The 12,544-nt window shown below is 35.2% G+C and overlaps 1 protein-coding gene across 2 annotated transcripts in view; it reads left to right on the forward strand.

The window, feature by feature from the left end:
• Window positions 1–12,544, forward strand: part of LOC123637329 (slit homolog 2 protein) — a 117,167-nt gene that overhangs the window by 23,696 nt on the left and 80,927 nt on the right. The window contains exons 5-9 of one of the 2 annotated variants that reach the window (XM_045550446.1): window positions 1,617–1,688; window positions 5,787–5,930; window positions 6,043–6,206; window positions 7,121–7,144; window positions 10,979–11,129. In XM_045550446.1, the coding sequence (XP_045406402.1) occupies window positions 1,617–1,688; window positions 5,787–5,930; window positions 6,043–6,206; window positions 7,121–7,144; window positions 10,979–11,129 (555 nt within the window). The remainder of the gene's footprint in view (window positions 1–1,616; window positions 1,689–5,786; window positions 5,931–6,042; window positions 6,207–7,120; window positions 7,145–10,978; window positions 11,130–12,544) is intronic. The other variant, XM_045550447.1, reaches the window with a different exon arrangement.

Consider the following 12,544-nt stretch of genomic DNA (forward strand, 5'->3'; position numbering starts at 1 on the left):
TACTTTATGGCTGTATCACTAAAATCCAAAGAGAGAAATGGAATGTCTCTGTGTACCAGACAGCAACCAGTTTTATTTATTCTCTTGAGAATTTTCTTCATATTTTGTAATACATCACACCTTTCTCTGACATCTTCAAAGGGAACCAACTTTTCCCTCACTCTTACTTATCTCTTTTGTATTGTTAGTTTCTTCTTTTTCAGACAGAAATCATGTACTGCTGCCAAACATATTAATTATTTAGAGTCTCATTCCATATTTTTCTTTTATATATCATGATATCTGTTTGATTCTTTTTCAAAAGAATACTTTTCTGATTTTTGAAAGTAATATATACTTATTGTAGAGAATATAAAGATACATAAAAATATATAGATACAAATTCAAGTCATCTCTGAATGGCAAATCACCTGCCATCTAAATATTTTCTACTTTTTTTGTATATGTGTATATATTTCACTCAAAATTAATATAATACTATAAATACTATTTTGTATTTCTTTTTAAATTAATGTTATATCATGATGACTTTTATGTCACTAGATACTCTCCAAAACTTGATGTTTATCAATGTGAAATATGTATTTAACCAATCCCCTATTTGGGGATTTGAGAACATTTTATTAGTACTTAATTTTTTACTGTTACAATTATGCCATAATTAACATTTTGCACATAAAATATTGTGTTTGTCTCTGATTATTACCTTAAATTGAACTCCTAACAGTAGAACCACTAAGTTAAAATTCATATAACATCTTTATGACTTTTTATACCTATTGTAAAAATGTCCCCGCAAAATATAGTCTCTATCTTTTTATACACTTAGTTCTTTTCCCCATACTTTAGGGCTAAAAATAGATGGACATCATCCTAGACCTATTGTTTGTAAAGGATATGATGAGTCAACCATTTCCATTCATTTGCTCTTGAAATCTCACATCACCCTTTTTGTTAATTTTACTCCTTAATTTGTTTTCCTGCTGATTTATCATATAATTTCACTTGTCCGTCCAAAGTTTGAGCCTCACTATATGCGAAAACCTATGCTAGGTGTACTGAGGTGATTAAGTCATGGTCCTTGCCCTTAGTGTCTATACTTAGTGTCAGATCAGAGGTGGGTACCGTAATGATTCATTCCAGTTTATATTTCCTTGAGAATATAAATTTTGAATGTAAATTTCAACAATTATCCTAAATTCATATTCATAATCACTGTCTTCACAGATCTTACGTTTCCCAAGCATACACATTATATGTTTAAAAGAAAAGCTGTACATTTATAAGTTCCTTCTACTGTCTACCAGTATTATCAGCCCAAACCTCTTCTTTTTAAGGATTCTATCATTAGTGTTCTTCTTTGTTATATTATGAATTATATTACTTTTTTTAATCTTCCTTTGTTTTTCTGTGTTTTCCAAATTTTCTCCAGTAAGCATACATCTGATCTGTAAGCAGGGAAAAGACATTTGCAAATGAAGTTTGTTTACTGAACTGTAACTGCTATGATATATTGAATGCCTACTGTCTCCTCTATGCCTGAATACATATGTATTAGATAAATTTGCTATGCAAGTTTGGTGTCTGATTTTTTCCATTTGAAACATTTTTTTCAGTGTTCTCTATGGAAATAAAATTACAGAACTCCCAAAAAGTTTATTTGAAGGACTGTTTTCTTTACAGCTACTGTAAGTATTTGATTGTTTTGGATCTTTTAAACCTAATAATATCTATTAGTCAGTTTACCATCTCATATTTTCATGGAAGCTTCAGAAAAAATTGACCCAAAATTATATAGTTTAATAAAACAGAAAAGATTAGTCTAGTAAAGCTAACGTTGAAGATGGTTCTTTACTTGAGGACACAATGTTTTGGAATTGTCCCAAAACTTTTCTCTCTACACTTTCATGAATGTATTCATTCTGGCTGTTCTATCATTTAAATCTTGTACGATCCCTGCCCTTGTGAAACATCTCTGTTTTGATGTAAGCGGTAGTTGGAACCAAGAGAGATACGGTGATATGCTTATCGATCTTAGTCTGAAGAATCTGCAGGAGCTGCAGTATTGGAATAACTTCCCCAAACACAACGATGGTGGCAGTGAGCTATAATATAGCAGTACTCCTCAGACTAACATTTAGTGAGAGAATTATCTGTAAATCAAAGACCACTCTGCTTAGACAATAGCTATTACTCATTTGTCTTGAAAGAAGTATCTACTATACATATTTACAAGAAGCAGATTTGATCCCATATTTTAATGCATGCTTATAAAAACATGCAAATACTAAGATTGTTAGTGTTCGATCATCAAAATTCTGTTTAAATCATCGAACATTTATAATATAGCTCATTTGGGGTAGAGACTGGCCTTGATGTTTTGGATATAAAGATAAGTGTGATGTAATTTCTTTTCTAAACTAGCTCACAGTCTGTCTCTTTTAAAATTCTTAAGTTTAAAATGTTATTTTTCTCTTTGGGGCATATTTATTTGTTGGTGTTTATTTGGTAAATACTTATTACTAATCCCACAATCTTCCTAAATGTAGATTTTGTTCCTTTCTTGATAAACTTACATTCATAATTATGTTTTATTATCCATGTCTTAAACTTTTTCACCACTATGCACAAATGTATTTTATATCATCTCCCAGTTCACACACACACAAACGAATGGATCAAAATGTTAACAAAAAAATATTGAACATTACTATGTGAGGCTCTCTCCTTTCTCTTTCTGTCACCCCTCCCATTATCTCTCTCTCTTTTTTCTCCCTCCCTTCCCCTCTCTCCCCTCTCCTCTCCTCTCTTTTTCTTTTTCTCTTCTATTCTCTTCTCTTTTCTTTCTTTCTTTTTGTGAGACAGGTTTTTGCTCTGTTGACCAGGCTGGAGTGCAGTGGTGTGATCGTAGCTCACTGCAGCCTCTAACTCCTGGGCTCAAGCAATCCTCCTGCCTCAGCCTCCCAAGTAGTTGGGACCACAACCACGTGCCACCATGCCCTGCTAATTTTATTATTTTTTGTAGAGATGGGATCTCGCTATGTTGCCCAGGCTGGTCTCAGACTTCTGGCCTCAAGTAATTTTCCTACTTTGGCCTCCCACAGTGCTGAGATTATAGACATGAGCCACCATGCCCAGCTCTCTCTGCTTCCTTAATGCTATATAACCCAATAAATTTATTTTACAATAGACCAGTGAGTCATGAAAAATACTGGTTTTGTGACCTAATGACTTTATTTGGGTTTCAGTTATTTTAATCATTGCAGTAAAATTATCAAATATAGTTTCTGATATGGTAAAATCATTCTATTTATGTTAGATACACATAGTAGATATAGCTTGGTGCTGTAGCCAAGTATTGCCCGCTTGTCACTCACCTCCCTGCCACTTTCCCACATTTTACTAGAATTACCCTCCATGCCAGTTACTCACAATCACTCTCATGATCACTGCCCTATTTAAGACCAACACTTAAAAGTCCACCTTGTTTTTCTTTCCAAACACACTTATTGGTGGTTGATGCAAAAAACATGCTAATAAAATCTGGAGGTCTGTATGTAGATAAACCTTATTTATAAAGCCACTTTTATAATGTTCCATCTCTAGCTTAAGGCTCATTCTTAAGCCTGCTGGGGGTGACGGTGGGGGTGGGGAATGGCATGATTATCTCTTTATAGTTAGCTGAAAACTTGATAAAGTTATTTATCTTAGTTTTGTTTGACCAGATGAGAAATTAGGGAGAAGAAACAGGTAAATGAAAGAAACAAAAGAAATTGATATTCAGTAGTTATTTTCCTATACCTTGGACCACATTGATTTAAAAGAGTACAGACTGCAGAGAGGCAGGATGCCGCAAACAGCATCTTGTTTCAGTTGCTTCAGGCTCCCCACCAGTTCCTTGTCCTCGGTTTGGCAGTTTGCTCTCTACCTCCTTTATGCAGGTAGCTTATGAACTGAGGAACATGGTCAGTGTTACTTGTGTTGTGGCGCAAAGGTCTAGGTATAGAATTAATCGATGCCTACCCCTAACCATCCCTCAAGGGCTTTTGAAAAAGTATTAGCTATAACAGGAAGAAAACCAAAACTTTGGCTCCTGATGAGGGATCAAAGAGCACAGTGAAGAGAGGCACCAGGAGAAAGTCATGGCTTTGCATATCTATGGAGCACCTAAAAAGCAAGCAAGTAAAATGGAAATACCTTATGTTAATTAAAGACAGAGATCATTTTGTTGTCAAAAGAGAAAACATTCTTTAGTATGTTAGATAATGAGGGATGCCCAAACCACATGGCATGTATTTTTTGAGCTACTAAATATTTGTCTAAGTTCTACATATCAAAGCCCTATGAACTAGATGGTGAGGAAGAAAAAGAGCATCAAAAAATGTCCTGCCCAAAGAGGATGAAACTGTCACTGGGCAATCAGGCGGGCCTGTGTGAAACAGCTGACAAGAGGGCCTAACACAGAATAGTATCCTTAGGAACCCAGAGGGAGGGGCGCTTTAGTTGAGGGGAAGTCCTGCTCTGGAGGAGGCTGGGGAAAGTGGACAGCAGGGTAAGTAGATCCCCAAAGGTGAACCCAGCATGAACTAAAGCTCAGACACAGTCACGTCAAACCTACAAGGATGATGGTTGCCAAAGTATGACCTGTAGACCACAATTTTACAGAATATGGATATAGTTTATGGGAAAAAATGAGTTTGTGGGATATTGTGTTAAAAAGCTAAGCAGTTTATAATACAGGACTAAAACCTTTACTGCAGTAATGTACCATGTCACTCTCCAAGAGGGTTGTGAAGTCCTCATTCAACCACAAATATTTCTCGAGCCTTTCATACACGGTAGGCATTTGGGAAATAAAAGAGAGCAAAAGAGACAAAGACCCCTGATCCCCGGCCCGGTGGGGGAGGCATACAAATGACAGTCAGCAATAACAAAATAAATAAGTTATGTATGAGAGGAAGAAATACATACTTTAGGAAATGGGAAAAAAATACGTCAAAGTAAAGGAAGTTGAGAGTGCTAGGGGGTTGGGAAGGTGGCAGAGTCAGGCTGCGTGTATTAGGGGGTGGTCAGGGGAGGCTGGGTTGAGAAGGGAAGACGTGCATAGGCCTGAGGAAGCAGAGTGACTGCAAAGACATCTGGGAGAAGAATATTCCAGACAGAAAATAAGAGCGTCTGGTGTGTTTGAAAAAGAGCCAGGAGGCCAGTGGCCGGAGCTGACAGCCAGAGGAGAGAACTAGGAGGCTGCAGAGTCCAGAAGGGTGGGCCATGGTCCGGCTATTGTGAGGACGTAGGCTTTTGCTCAGAGCCAGTTGGGAGCTGGTGTGTGGTTCTGAGAGCAGAGTGGCACGATCTGACCCATGTTTACAAGGATCACTCTGGCTGCTGTTTTGAGAATAAACTAAACTTTTTTCCCACAGGGCAGTTTGAGGGACTAAGAATGTTTTATGGCGTTTGTATGATGTCCTTGCTAATAGAGGCTGGATCTCACTCACCTCTGTCTACTATTCTGCCTCTACGTCTTCCAGGGAAAATGTTTAATAATTTCTCATTGAATACATATATAAGTACCACTGGATTGAGATTCATTTGACCACATGACTCTTGCTTTATCAAGTAAAATCCCAAATCTCCAAACCATAACGCCTAAATTATTCAAGTTAAAATGTTAGTGTTGAGGTTAAAAGAAATGTATTTCTTAATTGGGTTTTGTCAAGGAGGACAAAATCTTGCAGGTGAGTTAATGAGCTGCTACACGTTAATTCTACAACTATTTGATCAAACAGATTATTGAATGCCAACAAGATAAACTGCCTTCGGGTAGATGCTTTTCAGGATCTCCACAACTTGAACCTTCTCTCCTTATATGACAACAAGCTTCAGACCATCGCCAAGGGGACTTTCTCACCTCTTCGGGCCATTCAAACTATGTACGTATAAATGATTTGGATCAAATCTGATGACTGTTGTTTTCACTCTGAATGTGAGAACTGATTCAGTTGCAAGTCGTATATGAAACTGTTCTGTGTGTGTCTCTGAAAGGCATTTGGCCCAGAACCCCTTTATTTGCGACTGCCATCTCAAGTGGCTGGCGGATTATCTCCATACCAACCCGATTGAGACCAGCGGTGCCCGCTGCACCAGCCCCCGCCGTCTGGCAAACAAAAGAATTGGACAGATCAAAAGCAAGAAATTCCGTTGTTCAGGTAATTTCTTCCTTAGTGCGGCATTTCCGCTGGGACTAAAAACAAGGGCTACATGAGACCTAACAAAAGCAGCTGGCCTTCGGCTGATGACTAAATATTATAGAATTATATTTTTCTTCTACTCGTGAAGAAAAAAATAAAGAGAACTGTAGACACAGTTCATAGTAATACTTCTGTATGTGACATTTTTAACACATAACACACAGCAGACGAGATAGAATATCCACCAAGTTAAAAAGATGCCTATATACTTCATACTCCTTACCCAGGGTTCTCATGTTTGTTACTATGACCAACCTACAGTGATTAATCATGTTTTTATTTCTTCAGAAAGTGAACTGAGGCCTGATTACGTGGTTTACTCAGGCTCAGGAGTAGAAGGGCAATGGGGACACTCCTGATCCTTGCTTCTCACTCTGAATGCACTCTCTCATTTTGCATAGTACTGTGAGGATACTTTTTCCCCCCTACAAAAGGCCATTTTTTAACATTTTGGGAATATTGCATTTATTTATAAAAAGCTAAATATAAATACATTGCATTCCTATTAAATAGAAAGCTTACCTCATTGAAATTTACTATTTGCTTTGATCTAATCTTTCCTATTTCCTTATGATAGAATAATTCTATATGTTTTTGGTAGTATGCTACCTAACTATCGAAGGCGTATTTCACATTCGGCAGTTAATTCATACTAAAAAGCTAATATCGAAACCAAGCTGATTATTATCCATAGTTATAGATGCATTTACTACTCACTGTACATTATTGTACTTCAGCCACAGCTGTGAATATACATTTTTCACTTAATTATCTATAGTAACTGTAGTCCATTCTTAATCTAATATAACTCATATCTCTGCTTGCTGACATTCAGGTGCGTCTTCTATTTTTTTTTCTCTTTTTTTATTTAGCTAAAGAACAGTATTTCATTCCAGGTAGGTTTTGCTCGGTGGTAGGACTAACTGCAGACACCCTTTTCTCACCTTATAAAATATACCTTCTAAAACTTTGATATGCATGCTTTTGAAAGTACAGTGGATACTCTATAGATAGATTGACTTATGCATAGATCACTTGTAGCTGTTTCCTGAAAACCTGACCTTTGCATGCAGCTTCTGATATTAAACATATATATTATTAAACTCCACCTTTTTCTCCTTCTTTTTTACTTTGGCACATTATCTAAAATTTCTCACAGTAGCTGAAATGTTTGAACCTATGGCTTTCTACTTAAATCATTTTTCTCTTTACATTGTATATCTGATCTTTCAACCTGTTTTTAAAATATAGCTTATTGAGCTAGTTTTAAAGACAGAGACCTTTCTGTTGTTAAAGAGCTAGTTCTACATGAAATCAGTTACAAACACACAGAATTGCATTTTCAATCATGAGATTTACTTTTATATAGCTTTTTTATACTAAAAAAAGTATACTTTACTTTTTGTCTTACTTTTACTTTTTTGCTTCACTTTTTATACAAAACAGTAGCTTTCTGCTGATTTATATACAGTTGTTCCTTGTTTGTGACTTTACATTCTTGCATATCCAGAATTACATTATAACTTCACAAAAAGAATATTGATGTCAGATGTGAAAGTATCATAAGTTCTTGGGGACTAAATGTCTTGAATAATTTAGGCAGATGGATAAAATGTTTCTAAGACAAGTAATTGCAATGTTTTACCACTTCAATCATAACACTATCAAGACTGATGATTGTAGAGCTAGCTCTTTAGAATGTTCCTTTATTTATTTTTCCTTGCCTGCCAATTGTGTAAAATGCCTCTTTGACTTGTTTGTTTTAAACCATTATATAAAAACATATTAAGTATTGTTTGGCCGTATTCACCATCTCCTGGGTATATATAAGACTATAATACATTTTGAGAGCTATAGATAAAAAGATATTTCTTTAGTATTGGTATGCAACACCATACATATTTTTGTAAGAAAAGTTCTGGGTTTGGTCTCTATTTTAAGGAGATATTTGTTGCTTGCCATTATCGAATTATAATTTGAATATTTTAATGAATTTAACAGATTTAGTTATGTTACTTATTTTGAGCTTGAATGATCAATAATATTTTATATGTTATACTGGCCTCATAGCAAATAACATGTTGAAAAGAACAGTTAGTTGGCCTTCATTGACAACCTTTAAAATTAATTACTTTTACCCAATTAAGTAGAAAGTCATTTGATATCTATTACTTACCCAGAAAAAGATGTATTCTAAACAGACCATTCACAGAATGAAATATTAATATAATTTAAATCCCCAAATTATAGTAATTAATATAATTACCAAATTATTCAAACTATTCCATTTAAATATACTTTAATAATTTAGAAATTAATATTTCTGTTTCACCAAATAAAGAACAAAAGTCAAGCGTTTTTGTTTGCTTGTTTGTTTTTGTTTTTATGGGGTTTTCTTTGAGACAGGGTCTTGTTATGTTTCCCCTGGCTAGAGAGCAGTGACATCATCATAGCTCACTTTAGTCTCCAACTCCTCGGCTCAAGCGATCCTCCTGCCATAGCCTCCTGAGTACCTGGGACTACAGGTGTGCACTACCATGCCTGGCTTAAGTTTTTAATTTATTTTTTGTAGAGACAGTATCTCACTATTGCTCAGGCTGGTCTTGAACTTCTGGGCTCAAATGATCCTCCCGCTTCAGCCTCCCAAAATGCTGGGATTACAGGTGTAAGCCACCATGCTCAGCCAAAAGTCAAGTTGTTTTCATAAATTCTGATACACTTTTTGCCTCTTACTGACAGTAGCCAAGATAGGTTTTGGAAAGTTTCTTTATAATCAGATATCGTGTCTTAATTTGACTTTCTGATAACTTAATTTACATTATTTAAAATAATAATTGTAAAAACCAGGACTCAGAAGGATTCTTTGGGCATCCTCCTCCTTTTCTCCCAAAATTTTAATTAAAATTTGAGCCTACCTAAGGAACCACCATAAAATAAGCATTATTGTCAATGCATTGAATGGAGATCATTTGAAATGTAAGATATCCAGTGTGTTTGTCACTTAGATTTTGTATACCCTCATTTTAATATTTCAAGTTGGTGTAAAGCTTAAATCACAATAGAACAGATTCTCAATAAATACCATGGTGTTAACTGCAAATGTATTGAAGTTATTATATTCAGCATTGCAAGCTTCTTAGATTCTAATCCATTTCCACTAAAGTGACATTGTATGTTGGAAAGGTCATTAGTAAGTATACCCCAGAACCTAAGGATTAACCCAAATGTGCTAATGATAGTTGTTGAGGATCTACATAATTAGTTTTCCATTCACTTTTACATATGTACTTGCCTAATACGATTCTATGTGGCATGCTAAATATTACAGTGATAACTCAAAAGAAAATCTGTCTTGCAGAGAGTTCATCTTTTAAAGGAATCGACAGAAGCTTAATTTGTACTATCCATCTTTTATGCCATTTGCTTTTCTTATAAGACCACCATGCTTCAAAATATCATAACATTTTACAAAGCATGACAACTCCCATCACACCATGCTATTTTTCTATAATTACCATAATAAAGAAAGAAGGAAGAGACCTTAGTTTTATATAGATGCATATTAATCTTAATTGGGATTACTCTGTCTTTCTTTCCTTCTTGGTGATCTTTACTTTTGCAGGAATTCACCATTTTGGCTGTAAGTAAAAGTGTCTGATCTGAAACATAATGTCCTCCCTTTTCAATCCTGATGTACCTTCTTCTAGTCTTGGTCTTTTGCACCTATTTTTTTTTTTTTTCAAGAAGAAACCACAGATCTTTTGAGCTTCTCTGTTGTCCTTGTAGCTTACCTCAACTTCTTCCTGGATGTTGTTCCCGAAAGCTGTTGTTTCCATTCTGCAGTTCTGAGGAACGGTGGCGGCACCTCTCAGTATAGCCCCTTCTTTGTGTTTCCAGGAAATCTTCGGTAGTAATACTCTTACTATGGTCATAAACATTCTGCGGGAAGAATGCATGTCATGTAAACAGTATTACATTTCCAGAACGTCTGTAGCTTTTTCTCCTACTTCCCTTCATCTTTCCTCTTGGTCTTACCTTTGGCCTAGTGGTTGGTGTAGTGATAATGTAGCGAGATTTTCTGTTGTGCTTGATCTAACCATGTGGTTGCCAGGTATGAGTAAAACATGGTTCCGTCAAGCACCATGGAACGTCACGCAGCTTTCTACAGCATGACAAGCTGCTGAGGCTTAAATCAGGATTTACTTGTCTCTTTCTATAAAATAAAAATGAAAAAAAGAGGGCTTTTTAGGCATTTCTGAGATTATGTGAGAGGGAGAGAATAGTCAAAGTCCATAGAAAATTTAAAAGCCTGAGTACATCCATTTGCCTTGAAAGCCCTAATTTACAATGATATATAGAATGCTTATTACCGGATACATTTCAATTCTTGACTCAGAGAAAAAAAATAAACTTTTTAACAATTAATACCCATTGTGTGATTAGCTGTGAAATAGGCTAGAATGGCTCAGAACTGGATCAGCAGAAAGTACAGCTGTGAAAAGCTGAAATTTATTAATGTTTTCCTGTCATGTGAATCTGGTCACTCTTTTTTCCAGAAAATTCCAAGCCTTTCTCTTAACCCTCTCCTGACATCCATTGACCAAAATTCCCCAAGTTGTCTCCCTGCTACATAATCTATAGTGATCTTTTTTCTTCCTACAAATTAAAAAAAAATCTAACCTTCAGACTCAGTTATCTTTTTTTTTTTTTTTGGCTTGAATTCTCAATAGGTACAGAAGATTATCGATCAAAATTAAGTGGGGACTGCTTTGCAGATTTGGCTTGCCCTGAAAAGTGCCGCTGTGAAGGGACCACAGTGGATTGCTCCAATCAAAAACTCAACAAAATCCCAGACCACATTCCCCAGTACACTGCAGAGCTGTAAGTTCATCCCCCGACAAAATCCTGGTTGGGAGGAAGGAAATGAAGGCATCAAAGCATAGGAATTTTTGTTTTGCCATTTTTATTCTCAGTAATCACATGAATTTTAATTAATACACATTACATTGGCATACCTCTTCTTTATACAACAATATATTAGAGGGTATCTTAGTTCCTCAATCTCTGCAAAGATAAAATTACACAAATTAATTTATCTTTCAAAATTCAGTTAGCACTTTATAATGCTAATAATAATAGTGTTTATTTGGTATTATTTATGCCCAAACCTATTTGTAAGCACTTAAGAGATTTTTAATGTATTTAATCCTTACAGCAACCAAATAAAGTTGTTTGAGAGTCACCATTTTGAATCTCTGTTAATTATGAATCTGAAGAGTCATTTTTTATCTACTTTTGTACTTCATTGGCTCACAGGTAGAAGGATTCAGTGATTATCAAGTATTAAAGTGGGAAGGGTAGCTTTTTTCTGAATAACAACATAGCAGGAATAGCTGAAAAGACAACTCTTTGGGGAATAGCCAAACCGTATGACCTGATTTATGTTTACAACTCTAACATAGGACCTAGCACATAGTAGTCACTAAAATATGTTTGTTGAATCATTTATAGATTCTATGCGCATGTATGGTCTGCCTTTACTGACTTTATTTATAAAAAGAAGACCTTTCATGTTAGCAGTCCAGAAATTCAAGAAAAACCTAGTGAAATCTCATCATTTTCTAAACATCTCAGCCATGTTTGTGTATAGCACCATCTGGCATTTGTCATTTACTGCTTTGCAAAGTTGGTTGTCTCTTTATGTGTGTATAATCCTTCTGCCTTCAACTAGATTATAGCCCCTTGATGACAGGGATTGTGTGTTATAGTTTATCTCCCACTGGGTCTGTATTTATGCCTCTTACTTAATGAATTTTAAGCAATTTGAATAATTAAAAATAATGTCTTTCAAAGAATTGACAGAAACTAACTAGCTTGTGGTTATAATAATGCTTTTTTTATTCCTATTAATTCATGAAGCTGTATCATAGCTCAAGGACTTTTAGAAATGCATGGGACCATACAAAAAAAGCACTAAACTCTATTTTTATAGTCATGTAAGGATTTGTGCTTATTACCAACAATGCTACAAAGAATTGATATCTTCCAGCATGCTAGCACCTTAAGAAGTCTTACTTGTTAAGGGAGAATTATAGTACAAACTAGCCTCTAACTGATACTTCAGCAAACATGTATGTTTTAAGAAATTTATAATTTTTAAATAGTACATATAAAGTCAGTACTGAAAAGAAAATATTTGCAAAACATACATCCAATAAAGGATTTATATCCAGAATATATAAAGAACTCTTATAATTCATAGATATTAATAAAAAGGTACATTGCCCAATGAAAAA

This window comes from Lemur catta, chromosome 4 (assembly GCF_020740605.2).
Source record: "Lemur catta isolate mLemCat1 chromosome 4, mLemCat1.pri, whole genome shotgun sequence".
Taxonomy (NCBI): Eukaryota; Metazoa; Chordata; class Mammalia; order Primates; family Lemuridae; genus Lemur; species Lemur catta.